Source organism: Monodelphis domestica, chromosome 3, assembly GCF_027887165.1.
Source record: "Monodelphis domestica isolate mMonDom1 chromosome 3, mMonDom1.pri, whole genome shotgun sequence".
Classification (NCBI taxonomy): domain Eukaryota; kingdom Metazoa; phylum Chordata; class Mammalia; order Didelphimorphia; family Didelphidae; genus Monodelphis; species Monodelphis domestica.
The window spans coordinates 52,899,328-52,920,997 of NC_077229.1; the positions used below are offsets into that span (position 1 = coordinate 52,899,328).

Below are 21,670 nucleotides of genomic sequence, written 5' to 3' on the forward strand. Positions count from 1 at the left end.
TTCTGGGATGTCATTTCACTGTTGTGAGGAACTCCCTGTGAGGAAACTATCTCTACCAATCTGAGGACAAGCAAATATTCTGCAACCGATAATTTTGAGAGTTACCTGAAGTACTGAGCAGGTAAGTTAAATGCAATGATAAAAGTCAGAGGCAAGACTTTTACCCACATCTTCCTAAATTTGAGGCCAACTCTACCCACTAAGCCATTGGAATACCTATGTGAGGGCATGCAATTTCACATGCATACACAAATATGTTGAATGCCTTAACCAGAACTTTACTTTGGGCTATGAACACAATATAAAATAAACAGAAAATCTTCAGTTATAGCATTGGGTCCACAAATCAAAAACTGATACTGAGAAGATTACCAAGCTTAAATTGCCTCTCCTTCCTGCCATGTAAACTTATTTAACTATAAAATGAATCCCAGCAAAGGAGAGAAGTCAATAGATGCAAGTAATGGGGTTGCTGCCACTTGCAAGTTAGATACAAATATTTTCACAATTCCTTTCCCTCCCCCATATACTAGGTATATGGCTAATTTTGACATTGACATTGTATGTACAATTGAGCAATTCTTAGGTAAAAGACTACAATTCCTACGATGTAGGCTACTCTTAAATGCTTACATCAAAAACAATAAGGAAGGTCACATGCTACTTTCTGAAAGATAACACAAGTAACTGGTAGGTTTAGGTCACTATATTTTCCCTCAGCAACTTCTGTCAACCTTATCACATGGTAAAACAGGGGCAGAGATCATGCTATGTATATCATTGTGTCTTTAAATGCTTCTCCTCCCATCCCTCCAACCCCACTGCTAAAATGTTTTTCTACCAATGAATAAGATTCAGTCTTATGCTAAATAAATTCTTCAGCTACTAAACATGCATTAATTTTTCTGGCTATGAGTCACCATTTACTGGACATTACTTACTGAATCGGTTCTTATTCCTTCCACTAGCTTAGAGGAGATAAAGTCAACCTCAAGTCGGCTGTTATTTTCATCTATATCTTTCCAAATGGTCTTACAACTACATATGCTGCCACTGAAGCGCATCAGGAAGGGAGAGAGGAAGGGAAGAAAGGAAGGGAAAAAAGGAAGTGAGCAAGGAATTTATTAAGTGCCTATTATGTGACAGGTACATGTTAAATGTTTTGCAAATATTATTTCATTTGATCCTCATAGAAACCCTGAGAGATAGGTGTTATTATTACCATCATTTTAAATTTGAGCAGAGATTAAGTTTGCTCTGAATCACAGAGTTAGTATCTGGGAAGTCAGATTTGGATTCATAGTCTTTCTGACCCCAGGTATGTCTAGCTGAGGCTATTTACCATTTACAATAATAAATGAAATCCAGTTCAAATTCAAACACAAAATGCTCAGGTTATTCACTAAAAATATGGAAAATGGGTTAGAAATATGACAGTTATTCCGCAAATGATTCCAAATAACTCATATAAATTCTCAGTAGCAGACTACAAACTGAAGGAACAAAAAAGATGTCACTTTCTGACCAAAAGGGGCCTCTTTTGTATATATATATATATATAAAGAGAGCAAGTTTCCATTACTTTTCCTTCAGCAAGCTCTACTGAATGCCTAAGTCTAATAGACCGCCCATTGTCTCCAGAGTCATCCAGACACTTTATATAAAGTAGGTGCACTTCTTTAGGTCTATTTCCTCCTCTGTGAATAAGGAGAAACTAGCCTTGGTGATTCCCAAAGTCCCTTTCAGTGTTAAATGCCATGAGTAGCTATTATGTTCTTCTTGGCGCTTTCTTCTTCCCGATCCTACTTACTTCAGAAGTCTTATTAAAGGATGGGCACACTTAAGTCAAAAAAGCTACCTAGTCATTCCAGCTTCTAACCAAACTCATATACAACACTATTAAGTTAATTCTTATGTATTCTCCTGTTTTGTATTTTTTAATTGCCTTTCTGCTTTTATCTTTGACTGGTGATTTAAGTTCAAACTGCATGATTCCACTTGAATTTACAAAGCTCCTATGTTCTAGATTTAACTATATGTTTATAACCTTCAGCTGGTAACAAGAATTTAATTTTGCTATTTCTTAATTTGGAACCTATTCCACTTTTTAAAGCTGCTCATCTGTAAGCTGCACAAAAAACAATGGGACTATATGCACTCCTGCTTTTTGGATAGCTCTATTCTTTGTTGAATTGGTTTAAGTGAATAAAGGGATTGTTTAACCCACAAACTCTAAATCCTATACCTAAACCTGGACTATACAGATAGGAAAGTTCCACTCGAATTTCAAACCAGTACTAATTTTGGTATTCTACTTGTTCATTCCAATTAATGCAAAAATTTGTACTAGGTCATCCAGGAAATTATCATAGACATTTACTGAAACCTCAGCAGTAATAGGTGTTTCTATGTTCCAAACCAGAGCTAGGATAAAACAGTCAAAAAGGGGTGGAGCTTAGAAGTAGGAAAGAAAGAGATCTAAGTTGCTGTAACCAGTACCCTGAAAAAGTAAATGTAATTCACTGTGCTGATTCATTTTCTCCCAAATATGTTGTTAAAACTATCTGAATCCAAAAATCAAGGGAAGACAAGAAAAGTCCTTCATCAATGGTTTATAGCTTAAATATCAGCCCCATGGCAGCCCTTGTACTTCATATCAATACTGAACTTTGAACTATTAAACTGAATATATACTCATTATATTGAACTGTTACTACATACCCGCTTCTTCGATGTTCCCTGAATTGTTTCCTTGAACAACAGGAATATGCCAAAATCCTGAACATATCAGTAAAAGCACTGCCATCAGGAGGTTTGGTGATAAAAAAACTTTGACCACAGAGGAAAACCATGAATGCAATTCCAATGCAAACTGTTGGGATGGTGTATCCAATAACAAAACTCATATTCTGTTGAATATATGCAATACCTCCCAATGAAAGAATTGCTCCCAAATTAATGCTCCAATAAAACCAATTAAAAAATCTTCTAGTGGCTTCTGGACCTCGATCTTTAACCTAAAAGGACAGAAAAATGAATATTAGTAACATGTAATAATAGTGTCATGGTTTAAGATAGATAAGAAAGCATCTACAATAATTTTTTATCAAAAGATTTTGAGTTCTATTTAAGAAAAATAAGACAATCACATAGTTATTTACAGATACCTTTATATGCTCTGAAATCAAGAGACCTGGGTTCAAATTATCTCTAAAGCTTACAGTCTCCTGTGATCGTGGGCAAATCACTTCCCATCCCTAAGCTCCCATTTCCTCATCCTCATGAAAGGAAGAAGCTGGACAAGATGACCTCCAAAGTATCTTCCTGTTCAATATGTTATCTTAAGAGCTTACAAATTCCTTCTCCTTTTAATTTAGATAGCTCTAATAGGGCTCATTACTAAACCATAACAACTGCTATAAGGTGTGACCTCATCATATAAAATGAGGATCCAACTGATATGATCCTTGACCAAGTTACTTTATACTTCTCTAGACCTCAATTTCCTCCAAAAAAAAAGTTATGAAAGTAGTAGTAATTGTAGTTGTTGTAGCAGTAGTAACAATAACAAAAATATCCTCAAAGTCTAACCCAAATCTCATATTCTCTATTACCCATCCCAAAAATAACATTTATCTTTCAGTTAGACTTAAGAGAGGCCTATGGCTGTTCCTTATCCATAAGATAGTCAGTTTCCTCATAAGTGCTCACTCATACAGAAAGAGGAAAGAGTCAAACCTAAGACACTAAGAGATCTTAATTTTCCTCAGACAAGTTAACAATGAAATCACGCATCTCAGTAACACCTTCTAGCAACTACTGTTGCTAAACAATGCATCTAAACAACCTAAACTCACAAACTATATCCCAATGGCACTTCTAGGGACTCTCCATTCCTCATTATCATTCAGACTTGATCATATCCCCATTAAACAATGAGCAAGTCTAAGAACTTTAATTCGCCAACAAACAATGTAAGGAATCTTCCCCTTACCTGCGATCCCTAGAGAAATGGATTTAGGTTTGTGAGAATCCTGAAGGAGATAGGAGTGGCTAGATTCCTAGACACTAACTAGGTACAATATATCCAAACCAGGTATTAATCTAACACTAAGAGTAAAGAGAAAGTGAAGTTCTTGTCATTAGATTATGAGGTTTAGCCAATCTCTCTGGCTTTCTCAACTTGAACAGTCATCATACCTAGAAATTCATAAAGATTCTGATGAATCAAAATTGGCTTAATTCCAGTCCTGGTTGAAGACCTCGAAAGTTATAGGGAAGATTACTGAATAAGCATTCAGGTCACAGCATAGAAGGTAGATTATACATATATGCATGAGTCTAAAAAGGGAACCAGTTTGATGGACAGCTTTCCTTCAAAAACAATTCTTAAAGAGATTTAAAAAGATCTCTAGCTCTTCCCTCAGGATTGGAGTGCTGCATAGCTCCCCAACATGAATTGTGTCCAAAGGTCTTAATGACCCTGTCCCACTCTCTATTCCTTAGTTCTTGGGCCTGGCACTGACAGTTCAGCGCCTGCTTGCACTGGAAGAGGCAGCATGGGTGTTCCTTAGTTTCAGGTTCCAACAGGCTTTTGTTCCTAAAAGCCAAGCTAGCTGCTGAAGGCCAAGAAAATTTCCACAGCACAAAGCTAGGGCTCTATGGTACTGAAAAAAAAGGAAGAGGACCCAGAGTACAGGGGTGGGTTTTGGTGTAAGTTATTGTTGTGTCCTTGGGTCAACTACTACAATCTCTCTGCTCATAGCTTGGGAGCTGGGGGCAGGGTGCTGAATTTTGGGGGGTGGAGGTGAGGGGATTACCTTCTTTTCTATTCCAGGTGTCCTAGACCACAACAATAAATTAAGCTACTTTATCTTGGAACATAATTTCTGTTTCGAGAAGGTTTGAGAGATAGTAGAAAACAGAGAAAAGTATCTAGTCTACTAGTTTAATCTTGTTGCTCACATAACCTGAAAGTTTCTTGTATATAATCTTGATACATCTTAGAACTCTTACAGAAAAACTAGAGAATACTGTTACAGAGCATATGTTGAGAAAGGACTTGATCAGCAATATAGACTCCCCAGGTCAAGAATAGTGTATGACAATCTGAATATGTACCTTTGAAAAAATAAAATGGGTGACAATGGATTTAGATAATATTGAAATGAAAATTCAAACCATATTAGAAAATATTGTGCTACCACAAGAAGCTCAATTACAACTACTCATCAAATATAAGAGGGCTGGTAGATATTCTCAGATTGCAAGGTTCAAACTCAAGTTCAAAATTTAACAGATGTTACTTCACAGAGCAATCGTTTAGTCTGATCATAGAGACCAAGCAACCTATCAAATAAAATGGACAGTAGTTTACAATCTATTAAACAGCTAAGATCCAAGAATGGAACGAACAGGACATGTATTCTATACAAACCAAACCAAAAATATGTCAAAAAGGTACAAAGAACAGCTGAGTCAAATAGATTTGTTTAGAGAAATTGTAAAGTTCATGATAGTAATAAAGATTGTCATTGTTACCAGAAACTACAGAAAATTCATTCTTAAAGAGGTCTGGACTTAAGGACCAATGAAGACTTTGTAAGGAAATGAATGGCAAAATATCACTGCAGGTTGCAAAAGATTAGCAGCTACTGAATATCTAGAAATACAAAATTAGATATCCAGAATGATATGCCAGAAATCACTATTCTCGACAAATCAATAGACAACAAATCTCTGTATTGCCAACATAAAGTCAAAAATACATTTGAAAATTCAACAAATAAATGCTTATTAGAATTGGAGCATTATTATTACAGAAAAAGTTATCACCCACAATCACCTGGACAAAATATTAACACACAAAAACGTGACAATTTTTAAAAATCTTTATTGGTATCTGGTTTTGTATCCCTTACAAGAGAATAAAGGCAGTTTATCAAAACCAACCAATGCACTAATAAAATCTGATAGTGTATACAGTATTCCATATCCATAATCCTCCACAGAGAAGGAAGCTAAATTCTTAAGTCTTATTCAGTGATGATTTATTCATTACAATTATATAACATTCAGTTTCAACTATTTTGTTCTTTTTAGGATCACAAATCTAACACAGGAACAGATCTCTTCAATTTTTTATAGTGTCTAATTCAAATTGAGTTTATTTGTTCAGGAAACTGAAGATATATAATGTGAATCTTAAAAACTGCTCAGACTCTACCTTAGAAGATTTGGTTAAGCTATTCCCCATTTTAAACAATGGAGGAACTTAGTCAGGAATGTATTGAGAACTTTAAAATTACTCCACCCTGCTCAAACAGTGCCTTAGGAAAAGATAAAGTTGTAAAATTCCTTACTGAACAATGAAAAGTCCCCAACTCATACTTATGATAAAGCTAGAACCTTACCCTAGGTCTATTTTTAGATCTAATGCAAAAGGGTGCTAAGTACCTATAAAGGTTAAATTAATCACTAAAAGGTCAAGCAACTTACAAAAGGCAAGCTTAACAAAAGAGGTGTGAAGTTTTAGTCTACCCAGAGAAGGTGATAACAAAAGAAGATGTGAACTAAGAATCCTCAGTCCTGGGGAAAACATCTACTGTGATTGATAGATGTGAAAATTTAGGGGAGGTGACATAAGAGAAATTTCTCTTTAAAAGGAGCTGGTTCTCTGAACTTAGAGGAGAGTTCCAACAAGTTGGAGTTCAGACTAGTTGGAGTAGCTGGGTCCCTGAACTCAGTTCAGGAATTGAGGATTTCAGTGAAGGACTGGAGTTTTGCTTGGGACAAATCTTGTGGTGAGTGGATAAAAGACTGACTGGTCTTTCTTAAGGCTCAGGCCTAGGCCATTTGGCATAGGCCCTTCCAACTATTTCCTCTTACTCTGTCTCTCTCCCTTCCCTTAATTCCTTCATTTGTATTAATTAAAATCTCCATAAAAACCCAGCTGACTTGGGTATTTTCATATTTGGAATTTTTCCCATGGCGACCATTTATTTTTAATTTTAAATCAAGACACTAAAATTATCTTTACAGTTTTGGCAGTTCAGTCTTGAAACTCACATTTTTGTAGTCACAATAACTTGCCCAAGTTCACATTGTATTATCCCTGATATACAAGCTCTATTTATCTAAAAACTTGCAAGTTTCATGCCTAGAGTGGATATATACATAAAATGTTTTTTTCTTTTTTTTCCCAAAGAAGAGACATCTGGTTTTGCTTACTTCATTTCTCATCAGTTCATCTGAGTTTTTCCATGTTTCCTTATATTTTTCATATCTGTCTTTTTAATGGCACAGTAATGCTGTCTCACATGATTAATAACGTTTTAATAGATGTAATAGTCACCATAATATATAGTCATAACCTCCAAACTATATGGAATGGAAAAACTTGCTTTAGAAATCATTTTCATATGTAGATATAGATATAGATATATCATCCCTCTATGACCCATATTATGTGATATGGCCAAATCTTGATGGCCCCAAGCATCTTTCTTAAAAACCAAGTTGTAGGGGGCAGCTGGGTAGCTCAGTGGATTGAGAACCAGGCCTAGAGATGGGAGGTCCTAGGTTCAAATCTGGCCTTAGCCACTTCCTAGCTGTGTGACCCTGGGCAAGTCACTTGACCCCCATTGCCTAGCCCTTACCACTCTTCTGCCTTGGAGCTAATACACAGTATTGACTCCAAGACGGAAGGTAAGGGTTTTTAATTTAAAAAAAAAAAAAACAAGTTGTAAATAAAACAGTTGCCAGTCTGCATTTGAAGGCATTTCCTCAAAAGGAGTCCCTCCATACCAAAGATATCACAGGTCCAGATCCAACTCCCTACAAAAATACCCTATGAATTATAGTAGCTTGCCCTTCTACAACATTTTGTAAATGGCAAAGTAATTTCTTTACCACAGTTCTATATGGCAGATCTCCAAGTCACTCAGGGCAGAAACTAAATTATCTGATTCTTAACTATCTCGGGCTCCACAATCAATTGAAAAGTCTAATTGATATTATCTCTTCAATCTTTATTCTCATTCCATTCACCCTAGTTCAGATTTTCATTTAAGATCATAGGATAGAGTTGGAAAACCCTCAGTGATCATCTAGTCACATTCTCTCATTTTATATACAAAAAAAAAGCTGAACCTCAAAGAGGAAATGAAATGCCCAAAAGTCACATAAGTGCCAAATCTTCTTCAAAGTCACCCGACCATTGTCTTTATTTTATTGATGTCTTTTGTTTTTACATAATATTTATTCCCAAATATATTCCTCACCCCCCCATACCCACAAAAATGAATTCTTATAACAAAGATTTTAAAAGATTGGGGGAAAAGGTAGTTCAAAAACCCAACCAACTCAACAACTATGTCACACAGCACAAAGCACCAAAATTCCACAAAGCACCAAAATTCCCCATCTTCTCCAATTTTCTAAAACTTTTTTTTTTACATTGCCACAAGGGAAAATGTATCCACTAAATGCTCAAAGAACAAAAGTAAGGGATCACCCACTTAATAAACATTATACTCAAGAAGAGCTTATATCACACAGGGAAAGGGGCAGTAAATTATAAAAGAAAAAAGCATAAGAGCAAATTTTTAAACTTTGGGAGGGGCAGGGCATGTTTTTCTTTTTATTAATTATATCCCTAAAATGTAGCACAGAGCCTGACACATGATAGGTACTTAATGAATGTTTATTGGATTGGATAAGTTATGAGGGGCTAGATGATCAAGAGAAAGAAATTGCTATCCTATCTTCTACATTATATTCCTCGATTATTTCATCTCCCAGTTTCAAAGATCATAAGGACCAGCAAATTTTTAATCTCCAGTCCTATCCTCTCCCAAGTTCAGATGCTTAACTCCAACTATAAGACAGATCCACCTGAGCACTGTGATGGAATCTCCAAATCAATATATGTCCAAATAAAAGTTTCATCCGTACCACTTTTCCTAACTTCCTTATTTCTGCTGATTCTATGCTAAGATAGAATCAATCAGTCCCAACAGAAGATGCTCTCTTTACCTGTGAGCAATGAATCCAAGAGTCCTTCTCTCCAACCTTTATAGACGTTGGAGTAGTTAACAATATTTGGAATTGGCCTTCCCAGGAAGGCTGAGTTGCTCCAGTACGCTGGAAATTCTTAATAAACACCTTGTCTCCTGGGTTCCGGTTGTGAAGTGAAAAATCTAGTGGTCCAGCTTGTACTGCAGCTCTGGATTCATGGAGTTCATGCAGTTTGTGCTGTAATTCCTCTATATATGAAACAATAGTAGTATCTCCCCTAATGGTGATGTATATGTAGGGGAGAAAGGTGTAGGTGGATGTCCAAAAAAGCATCTCAAATGGTGAGATGTGTAGGTCTCCTCTAGACCTGGTTCTAAGATAAAATAGGGCCAGAGGGAGAATTTCAGGCCATTTTAAATGGGTCTCAGTGCATAATTTGCCAGTCATAGTTTTCAGTTCTTAATTCATTCTTTCAGCTTGACCTGAGCTCTGGGATGATATGGAACATGGAATTTGGGAGTTATTCCTAAGCAAGAATATATTTTGATTTAAGACAGAATCAGTAAAATGATTTCCTCTATCTGAATCAATATGTGCTGGCAGGACAAAGTGAGGCATAATCTCTTTTAAAAGCACCTTAGCAAAAAAAAGCCGCTGTGGCTCGGGTCGTAGGAAATGCTTCCAGCCATCTGTTGATCTACTATGACTAGACAAAATTTATAATATCTGGCCTTTGGCATTGTTATAAAATCTACCTGTAGGTGCTCAAAAGGTGTGTAAGCCAGAGGATGCCCACCAAAGGCAACGCAGCAAAGCACTGTGGAGTGCTTAGGGTGTGTTGGAGCACAAAAGACAACCCGGCCATCCAATGCAGCTGAGGAAGTCTTCAGGTGTAACGACCTTTCGTGCCACTGGACCCAGGGAGGGGGAAGGAGAGGGAAACAGAGAGAGAGAAAGGGAGGGAGGGAGGGAGGGAGGGAGGGAGGGAGGGAGGGAGGGAGGGAGGGAGGAAGGAAGGAAGGAAGGAAGGAAGGAAGGAAGGAAGGAAGGAAGGAAGGAAGGAAGGAAGGAAGGAAGGAAGGAAGGAAGGAAGGAAGGAAGGAAGGAAGGAAGGAAGGAAGGAAGGAAGGAAGGAAGGAAGGAAGGAAGGAAGGAAGGAAGGAAGAAGGAAAGAAAATGAAGGACAAACAGCAGCAAAGGAAGTCAGGGAGCCCCAGGAAGAGAGGAAGAAGAGCATTCTAGGCACAGGAGATTGGACACTACTTTACTCCCAGTACTTCTCTGGTTCCCTGTCACTTTCCAAATAAAATAGAAACTCCTGGTGCTAACATACAAGGTCCTATCCTAGTTTGCTCCAATCCAGTTGACCTCCCCTTTAGACTGTGAGCTCCTTTACCATTAGGGGCTGCTTTTGCTAGTTTTTCTATCTGTTGTCTAGCCAAACTGAACTACTTCCCATCTCTTTAATACAATGTATGCTCTCATGTCTCTGCCTCTTAACCATAGGAGCTCCCAAGTCAAAAGTTGTCTCTTCACTATTACCATTTTCTCATAGTGAAATCTCTTTTCTTCCTTTAAATCCCAACTCTGGAACAACCTTCTCTAGGAAGTGTCCCTCAAATCCCACAACTATATATGATATCTACTTCTGCAAACTTCTTAAAGTTCTTCATTTGCACCTCTTCCTCACATTCTGCTTTGTATAAGTTATTTATGTGTCTGATTCAGTCAATCACTAAACATTTATTAAATGACTACTATGTGCCAGGCACTTTGCAGCTAGAGCTACAAAAAAAGCAAGACAGTCGCTGCTCACAAGGAGCTCAGTCTAATGGGGAAACAAAATGAAAAATCATTAGAAAAAAGGTATTAGCTTTACGGAGGATCAGAAAAAGGCTTCTTATAGATGGGTTTTTGGCTGAGACTTGAAGGAAGTCATGGAAATGGAAATTAAAAGACAAGGAGGGAAGAGTATTCAAGGTATGGGAAATAGCCAGCAAAAATTCCCAGAATAGGGAGATAGAATGGTGTTAAGAGGAACAGCAAAAAGGTCAGTGTCACAAGATTGCACAGTACTTGGAAGAGACAGAGGGCTGGTTGTGAAGGGTTTTATATGACAGAAGATTTTATATTTGATCTTGTTGAAGAGACACTGGTGTTTAATGAATGGGTGAGAGAGAGAGAGAGATGACATTCAGATTTTAGTTTTGGGAAGATTAATTTGGCACTAAATTGAGGAGAGACTGGAAACCTGAAACAAGGAGACCTATCAGCAAGGTATTAAAATAGTACAGGCTTGAAGTAATGATAACCTGTACCAGGATGGTTTCAGTGTCAGAGGAAAGAAGAGAGCATATACAGAAGAGATGTTATGAAAGCAAAATCAAAAGGATTAGGTAACACTGGATTATTCTACTCCTACCCCACTGTCCACTCTCATAGACTGTAAACCCTTTAAGGAAAAAGGCTGTTGTGGAGAAAGTGCCTTATAAACCCTGAAGAGAAATAAATTTTTTGTATATGTTTGTTTGAAACATTTAATTACTATTACTTCTCTCTGAACCAAATGGGATGAACTCATCCCATAAATCAGTTCATAGTAAATGTTCAATAAATGCTCGCTAAATTAAAAATCTCTGACCTAGTGAAGAAAACATTTAGAAAAAAACTTTAATTGTATGTAACATTCATGCAATTATCTTTACATGAATTTGAATGTTTTTAGAGCCTTTTACTTGGTGTCTACACAAACACAAAAGTATGCAAGCAATCATGAAAACTCACATAATCTAGCAATAGAATATGAAAGTCTATTTCTTTAAAATGCTTCCCTTCAAACAAAAAAACATACCGGAGAAACAAGAGGACACACCCTAGAAATGAGATGTCTGACATGGAAAAATATACATATAAACATATAACCAAATAAAGATTATATTTAGATTTTATACAGTCAAACTGGGCAGGGGTGGGGTGGGGGGTGGGGGAGTATAGCCTATATTCAGGCCAAAGTGGTACTCTATTTAAACTATCAATTTACTACCACAATAACTTAATTATAAAAGATTCGTACCAAAATAAAATTATCGTTTTTTAAAATAGTACAAAAGTTGGCACACAACACATCACTGGCAAATTGTAACCAGCACTTTGAAAGAATTTATTTTAATCATTAGATCAAATGCATTTTTTCTTGCAACATGCTGCATCACTGTTACTATGATAAACAACTTGTACACATGTACCAACTTCTTTCAAAATTCTAACAAGGCAGTGATCAATATGAAAAGACCAAGCATTTGAACACTGTATTAACAACCTTCTTAAAAGAGAAGACAGTTGGTAGGAATTGCTGTGACAAAACTGTCAGTAGGCTTGATGTCAGGAAGTTTCCTTAAAACTTACATCTAAAAATGGAATAAAGGCCATATCAAGAAGCAGTAGGTTGTCTCTGAAGATCTGGGTAAGAGAGGAGGATGACCATGAGGGGAGAGACTATAGTGTGCATATATTATAGCAGAGATGCTTTATAGAATGGACTGAATGTCCACTGAGGTTTCTTCCAATGCTGAAATTCCATATTGAAATTTACCAGCTTAACAGTATTTACTCAGAAGCCTGATGCAAAATCCCGAGATAGTTCTGCTACATGATAATGCAAATAATTATCCTACCTAAGCTGATGAGGAAAGTTCTCTGTAGACCTTAAAGGTGTGACAAGGAAGGATTATATAAATGTGTTGTTTTTCATTTATTACTCCTTTCTGAGCCTTAGTTTCCTCATCTGTGCTTTGTAAACCACAATAAACTATATTAATGTAAGCTAGGATGATATGATTACAGTAGCATTAATTTAAATAGAGACCTGCTGGACTACAGAACACCCACACCAAACTCACTAAGTGGGAAGGGGCAGGGTTGAAAAATCACTCCAGGACTGATGATCAAATCAAACCTCTGGAAACTATCAAGTTACTTCATCTTTTAAATATGCTTCTTCATCTACAAAATGCCATTAAGACTAAAAACAGATTGTCCTGGCAACTAGAGCACTGGCCACAGAATCAAAATGAAGATCTTCTAAGGGAGGAGAAGGGGCTGTTTTGGCCTTTCTCAGTCTCTAGCATTTAACACAGTACCTGGGAGTAGTAAGTGCTTAACCCTTATATACTGATTGATTGACATTCCCTAAGTGAACACACCATTAATAGCTAGTATTTTTAAGATTTGCAAAGCTCTGTACAAATATTATCTCACTTGATCCTTATAATAACCCTGTCAAGTAGGTCCTATTGCCCCTCCCCCCAATTCCAGGTAAGGAAACTGATGTTCAGAGGTTAAGTGACTTACTCGAGAGTCAAAACAGTTATTAAATGTCTGCCTCAAAATTTGAACTCAGGCCTTCCTGATTCCAAGTCTGACACTCTAGTCACTTTGCCAGTTACAACCAATGAACCTCTCTAAGCCTTAGTTATTAGTTACATGATCTGTAAAATGGGAATAATAACCCTTATCTCTGATGGTCGTTATGAAGGTACATACTAAGAGATAATATATTAATGCATTGTTCAAACTAACAAGCTCTGTGTCCGCTACTAGGTCTCTTCCAGCTCCAACTCTAAGATCCTATGGACTTCAATAGATCTCTTTCCTCTTTCCTTTAGAAATGGAAATAGTGACAATGGTGTTTTGTCAACTCAAATAGAAACCTGGGACACTAAACTATACATGAGAATCCCTACAGGCTGCAGACTTACTTAGAAGAACCACATGTTAATATTATCTATGTTTTACATAGATTGGTATTCTTATTTTATTAAATAAGTCATCTTATTTTGTTAAATATTTCCCAATTCATTTTACCTTGGTTCTGACTGCACTTAGGAGTATTATGGGCCATGTGTTTGTGACCTCTGGACCAGATGAACTGTGAGGTCCCTTCCAGCTCCAACTATATGATCCCATAAGTCTCTTTCCTCCTCTAAAAACAGAAAAACTAGATTCAATGACCACCAAATCCCTTCCAGATCTAAATCGAAACCATAACAGCTTAGGTCTCTTCCACTTCTAAATATATGAACCTATGAACTATTATGGGCCCATTTGCTCCTCTAAATATCTACTTAAGTCTTCCTGCTTCCAAATCTATGATGCCATTACTAGGTCCTTAGACGACTCCTAAAGACCTTTCCAGTTCTAAACTTATGATACTATTAAATAGATGAGCTCTGAGGTCCCTTCCATCTCCCAATCTATAACTCAATAAACTATTCAAGTTCTTTCCAGGTCCAAGTCTACGATCCCATGAATTTCTTTGGGATTATTTTTTTCACATGGATGGATGACATGAAATGCCCACTATGAAGACGGTTCTAATTCTAAATAAAAGATGCTTTAACTCTTAAGTCCCTTCAAGTTTCAAAAATAATGTTATTGTGACTAGATAACCATTGAGGTCTCTTCCAGTTAAAGCATCTTCCAGTTCTCAGTCTATGATGCCATGGACCTCTGGGAGCCTGTTTGCTACTCTAGAAATGGAAAGGATGGACTGGATGACTTTTGAGAGCCTTTGTGGTTCTAAAAAAGAGATGCTTTGACCAGCTGATCACTGAGGTACTTCCAAGTCTCAATCTATGGTGCCAAAGTCCTCTGTGAACCTGTTTGCTCCTCTAAAAATGGAAGGATGGACAAAATGAGATCTGAGAACCTTTCCAGTTCTAAAATAATGATGCTATAAGCAGTTGACCACTGAGATCCCTTCCAACTCTCAGTCTATGATGTCACAGACCTCTTATGATCCTGTTTGCTTCTTTGGAAATGAAAAGATGGATTCGATAGCTGACTTCCCAGGATCTTTTTGGTTCTAAACTAATGATGCTATGGCCAGTTGACCACTGATGTCCTTCCAACTTTCGGTCTATGATACATAGCCCTCTTTGAACCTGTTTGCTCTTAACAACGGAATGGATGGACCAGATGAGTACTGAGGACCTTTCTGTTTCTAAACTAATGATTACTTCCAGTTAACCACCGAGTTCCCTTCCAGGGCTAGCTCTCGGACCCAATGCCCAGCTGCAGACCTCCCGGCCCTCTGGAGTCAGAGGTAATGGAGCAGTGTCAGGTCCTACCTGATCTGCTCCAAAGGGAGTGATGTTGGCCTTCACGGTGCCCACGCCGAGCCCAACAATGACCAGCCCGATGTACACCGCCCGGGCGCAGTAGCGACTGCCCCCTGTTCCCCCTCCGCCGCTGGGGTCGCTGCCATTCGGGAAGGGTCCCGAGCTGTTGTCAAGCGGACTGAGCGCCAGGTTCCCGCAGAGGCCAGCACGCGTGGCAGGCGCAGCGACGAGAGGAAAGGTGAGCATGCCAAGCAGGTAGAGGGCGAGGCTGAGCAGGATGGCACGGCACTTGCCGAGCAAGGCATCGGCCAGCCAGCCGCCGAAGGGCGACACCAAGTACGTGATGCCCATGAAGAGCAGCAGCGCCTGGCTGGCCTGCGCGCCCTCCCAGTTATATGGGGCGCCATTCAGGAACAGAACAAGGTTGGACGTGACGCCGTAGAAGGCGGCGCGCTCCAGGAGCTCGGCCACGAGCACGGCTCCGCAGGCCGCGCGCCGCCCCGCAAACGCCGCCGGACCGGGGCCCGCGCCCGCGCTCCCGGGCCTCCACAGCCGCCCGCTCCCGCTCCCGCCCAGCAGCGGGCTGCGCTCGCCCGCCCCATCCTCGCCGTCGCCACCGCTGCCGCCACCGCCGCGGCCTTCCATCCGCCGCGGGGGGCCGGCCCGCACCGCCAGCGGCCGCCCCCTCTCGCTAGCTCTTTAGTCCCCGGCTCTCTTCCTCTGCTATCCCGCCGACTTCGCTGCCCGCCGCCCTCTCCTCAGCTGACTACTCCAGCCCGGGCCCGCCCTCTGTGCGTCCCGATTGGGCCAGCCTAACTTCGATCAAAACCTAGGGCGATAATTCCGGTTCCGCCCCTCTTTCTACACCCCGCCTTCCTCCCCTTCTGAAGGCACGTGGGGATGAACACAAACCCAGAGGCGTGGGAGAGGCGGTTCGGAGGCGTGGGTTCCTAGGAGAGAAATACTGCCTAGCACCGCCCGCCCGCCCCTGCTGGCTGCCCTTCGAGAGAGCACTGTCTTTAGTCATTGAGCAACCTCCTGGCTTAAGTTTGGGTTCTGTGCTAGGGAGGCAGGACCAGAAAGAAAACAGCGCTGGCCCTCAAGGAGCTTCTAATAGAAGAGATGTAATGAATGGGGAAAAACATCTAGTCGGCCTGACTGCAAAACTAGCATTTTCTCCATAATACAAACATTTGTAGGGGCAGTTAGATGGCACAGTGAATACAGCACTGAGCTGGGAGTGGGAAAGATCTGATTTCAAATCCAGCCTCATATTCTATCTCTTCCTCATCAGTAAAATGAGCTGGAGAAGGAGATAGCAAACCACTTCAGTATCTTTTCCAGAAAAAACCCAAATGGGTTAGTTATCGGACCTGACTGAAAAACAACAGCATTTTATGGAGCTCTTTAAGTTTTGTTTACAAATATTTCATTTGATCCTCCCCCAGACCCTGAGATAGATAGTATTATTATCCTCGTTTTTACAGATAAGAGAAACTAAAGCAAAAAGAAGGTGAATGATTTTTGCCTAAATTTACACAGGGAGTACTGGCTGGCAGGAAGACCTGTTTAATTCTAGTTTCAGCTACTTACTAGATGTATAGGACCTGTAGACTGGAAAAAAAAAACCACAGAATTATTAGATAATCAAAATCACTCTTTAATCAAGGGAACTAGGGTTTCAATGCAATAGTATGCCTCAACAGCTATGGGCCTTCTTGGGGAAGGGTCTGATACAATGGGGAGACTACCTAAAACCAAGAAGGTCTTTAGCATATGCTTAGTCCCTTCTAACTAGGATTGTCATTCACCTGAGGGTCCCCCACTCATTCTGAAACTGCTAGCCCGGGATCCCCTTCAGGGTGAATTCCCTTGGGAACTGAGAACAAGTGCACACTTTGGGGTCTCCAACCTACAAGCTAATCCTGAAACCTGAGGTTCTCTGGATCCCATTAGGTCACAAGTTTGGGGTTTCTAGATTCCTTGTTGGCAGACCCTAGTTAAGTCATTTAACCTCTCATTCTGAGTTTCCTCATCTATAAAATAAAGATAATACCACCTACTTCCCAAGGTATTGTGAGGATCAAATGAGATAATTGTAAAGCAATTAGCACAGTGCCTGGCACATGAGAAGTGCTTTATAGATATTAGTTATTATCATCATTATTATTATATTAGAATACAGGTCTAATAGTGCCACCCTGGAAAGTGGGAAGGCTTGGAATAGAACCCAGGTCCCAGTGACTTCAAATCTAAAGTACTTGCCAGTAGTTGAGGTGGAGAAGGAAAGAGAACAGAATAGATGTCAGGAGCTGGGAGACACTTTAGAACAGAGCCTTAAAATTGATTACCAGTTTCAAGATTGAAACTCCGGGAAGGCTAGACAATGGAGGTTAAGTGACTTGCCCAGGGTCATAGAGCTAGGAAATGATTAAAGAGTGATTTTGACTATTTAATAATTCTGTGTTTTTTTCCAGTCAACAGTTATATTACAATATTTTATTAAGACCCACCAAGGGTAGGGAGGAGAGGCCTGGCCATTTATGGACTGAGTGAGACAAACTATATTTTCACTTCCAGCACAAATCCTGTCTTCCTTCTAGAAGAGTTGTTGGTTTTCTCTGCCTCTGTGTGTGTGTGTGTTTTGGAGAGGGGAAAGTTGGTTCAGATCTATGACTTCATGAAGTAAGGCATCCTGGTATGGTAACTACTCCCTCCACTGATGCAAAGCAGCACCTCTTTCTACAACTTCTAGTCTGACAGTCACAGGAAAGCATTGAGGTTTAAGTGCTTATAGCCCATGTGTATTATGGTCAGTTTCTGTCAGAGGCAGTCTAGGCACCTACTTATTCGTGACTCCAAGGGAGTCCTTTTCTCAGTGTTTCAATAAAATAAATAATATTAGCTCCCTTTATAGTTTATGCAGCATTTTTTTTCTACCCAGGAAGTCTTTAATATAGCCAGCTCTGTGAGGTGGGCTCATCATTCCCCATCCTGAACTGAGGACCATAGAGGTGAAGTGACTCACCCAAGGAAACAAGCCACAGCTAGCAAATTTTTGCTATTGTTTAGTCATTTTTCAGTTGAGTTCAACTATGAGTCTTTTGGGGGTTTTCTTAGCAAAGATACTAGAATAGTTTGCCTTTTCCTTCAGCTCATTTTACTGATGAGGAAACTAAGGCAAACAGGCTTAAGTTAGCAAATAGCAGAAGCTAAACCTTGAACCTAGTGTATGAGGCAATATGGCTTAAAGAAATAGAGACCGTTTAAGTGAACAGAGAATCCCAAATTAATTCTTTTCACTTCACACAATCCCTCCCCTTTTTCTTAAGATATTGTCCTCACAATATTACTAGAATGTGTCCTCATAACAATCAACTACAGGTCTTTAGTAGTTCTCCTGACAATCCTCATGAGGCAAGGAATTAAGCAGGATAAGATTGGAGTATTGCCTAATGCACAAATCATACATCCTCCATCAATCAGAAAGATGCTTTTTGAACTGATACATAAGCTGTTGTATGACTACCTTTGCCAATCTCCTTTACCACCTCCCATTATCCACTTTTTGAATACAACAACCAGTAGCATTAGACTTTACATACATCCTCTATTGCATCCATTCAAGCTTAAATGTTACCCTTAAACCGCTACTGCCTTCTAGCACACTCATTTTCCAATACAAGAATTGCACTTCCACTTGTTTACAGTGCTGATAAATGTAACCTTGTTCACTTCTCCCATGGTAGCCAGGAGCCTATCCAGAGTTACTCTATGCCAATAAATTCTCCCTCATTTGTGTTATCTGGTCAGTTTATTCCCTCTAGGACTAACCTCTAGATCAGTGATGAGCTCTATCACTACTTATAGCCCAATTCATCTATTCACTAGGTATATGGGACCCACAGACCTTGACTATTCCCTAGGGCCATTTATCTCCCTAATTATTAGCATTTCTGGTATCAGAGTTCATGATTTTCTTATAACTCATACCTCAAAATTCATAGAGGCGCTCTCCACCCCTGTATACATTCTAGAAAGCAGGATATTTAATACACGGAATCATTAACAAAGTCCCAATGGTACAGAGCCAGGGGAGATCAAAAGTGCTGCCACCAACTTTCACAAACTCCCAGCAGCTCAGTCTTCCTGGGGCTTCTGGCAATGTCCTTGATAGAAACAGAAGAATTAGTACAATAATAACCCATGACATTGATTAACTTATCCCCACAGCCAATGGACAAGTCTTATGAATTCTGCTTTACTTCAAGTTGTTTATAGAAATTCTTGAGATGTTCCTGCTAAATCCTTAGCAAAATATACATTAGTTCAGCTTCTATAAACACATGAGTAACAATATTTTACAGATAAATTTCTTTACTCAAGATACTGGAGGAAATCCAGAAAACTCTGGACGATATTTCTAAGGTCAAGATCCAAACTTCAATTGTGGTAAATTAAGGCTGCAGATACTAATCGTCTATTTACAAACCTCATGTTACTTCTCAAAGTATGTTCCTAATAAATTGATAATTTTAAATTATTAATAGGTTGTTTGAGGAAATGGAAATTTTCATTTTATAATTAGCATTAGGTGTTGATAAGGGAAAAAAAAGAAAAGATTATATTATTATCATTTTTAAACCCTTACCTTCCATCTTAGAATCAATACTAAGGATAGATGTCAAGACAGAAGAGTGGTAAAAGCTAGACAATGGGAATTAAGTGACTCACCCAGGGTCACACAACTAGGAAGTGTCTGAGGGTACTAGCTCTCAAACCACTGAACCACCTAGCTGCCCCTTTTATTCATGCTCTTAAAAGGGCACTGAGTGACACTAGAGTTCCACTCAGATTCCAGCACCTTATCAGTCAGAAAGATCTCATTTCAGTGGAGGGCAAAACTGTCTCTCCAACCCTGTTCTAAGGCTTTCACCTGTAACAAGTCATATTCTTCTAAGTGCTTCTTATTTCCTTCTCTTAAGTGGATTTTTAATCACCATTCTTTTCTGAACACTCTTTCCTCATGGGCTCAGAGAAGTCCTACTCCTCTTTGTGTCAATTCCACCATCTAAACATCTCCAGTACCCCAAACAAGCTTTTCTCATTCTACAGGTTTACAGGAGGGATATTTGCCCTTTTAACTTTTATCCTGCTACAGATCTAAGTGAATATATTTCTCTAAAATAATTACTTGCTTAAACTTCTTAGTCCCCTCAGGTATCATTTCTCCTTGCTATTTGTATTGGCTCAAAAAAGCCCCAATTACCAATCTTATTAACAATTAATTATCCCTATAAATACTATACCTAATATCTTTTGCATATTTTCATGTTCAATTTGCCTCAAACATTACTTTTAGCTCACAATATGAATCATAAATCCTTTGCAAGTAAATAAAATCAGAGTGAACATAAGCTCATGGTTATATCTTAAACACATGCACATTTTAACAGTTATTCTTACATATTTGGCACAAAATAGCATATCACATTTTTAGTCATAAATCCAAAAATAAAGAACAGGTGTGTTGAGTTGGTTAACTTCACAAACTCTCATTACTTTACATTTGTCAACATGGAATCTAGGACCCCAAACTGGTAGCCTAGTGGGATCTGGTGAACCCCAGGTTTCAAGACTAGCTTGTAGGTTGGAGGCCCCAAAGTTTGTACTTGTTCCGGTTGGAAATTGCTTTGGGGGAAGCACCCCTGACCTGACCCACCCTTCCTCTGAACTGAATAATAGACTTCAAGGTACTTAATGATCCCAGTTTAGAGAGGATGAGTAGTCAAACAAGCCTTTAGTTTTAAAAGTTCATCAGCCTTAACAAAGTAGTCCAACCCTGGCCGGTATTGCCTGGGAAAAAACACAACTATTAAATAGTCAAAATCACTCTTTAATCAAGGGAAAAAGGGGTTCACTGCTAGTAGGCCTCGACACAAGAGCTGTGTGACACACATGACTGCACAGAGTCCGAGGATTGAACTCTGGCTGCTCTGGTCACTGACCCCTGGGGGTGCCACCAAGCTAAATGACAACTCCCAGGAACAAAAGAACTTGGGGAGCCTATATACCATTTGGGGAGTCCAGGGGCAGGGAAAGATGATTGACATCACTATAGCTACAAGGAAAATGGGAGTGCTCAATCTACACTGACAATACAATCAAGATTGGGAAAGGAATCATAGCTAGTGGCTCCGGTGTAAGAGAAGGGGCTACTTACTATGGATACTAAAGGATGGTTCCTGCCCAGCTGTGGGTCTTCTTGGGAAAGGGTCTCTGATACAATAGGGGAGACTACCTAAAACAAAGAGGGTCCTTAACATATGCTTAGTCCCACCCAACTACTAGGATTGTCATTGTCCTGAGGGTCCCCCACTCAGCCTGAAACTGCTAGCCTGGGATCCCCTTCAGGGTGGATTCCCATGGGAACAGGGAAGAAGTACAAACTTTGGGGTCTCCAACCTACAAGCTAATCCTAAAACTTGGGGTTCACCAGATCCCACTAGGCTACAAGTTTGGAGTTCCTAGAT

The 21,670-nt window shown here is 39.4% G+C and overlaps 1 protein-coding gene across 1 annotated transcript in view; it reads right to left on the reverse strand.

Annotated features, from left to right (window-relative positions):
• Window positions 1–15,911, reverse strand: part of SLC15A4 (solute carrier family 15 member 4) — a 38,927-nt gene extending 23,016 nt beyond the window's left edge. Inside the window, exons 1-2 of the mRNA XM_001378944.4 lie at window positions 15,147–15,911; window positions 2,722–3,017 (exon numbers count right to left, since the gene is read on the reverse strand). Of these exons, the coding sequence (XP_001378981.1) occupies window positions 2,722–3,017; window positions 15,147–15,782 (932 nt within the window). The 5' untranslated portion in view covers window positions 15,783–15,911. The remainder of the gene's footprint in view (window positions 1–2,721; window positions 3,018–15,146) is intronic.
• Window positions 15,912–21,670: the final 5,759 nt, after the last annotated feature.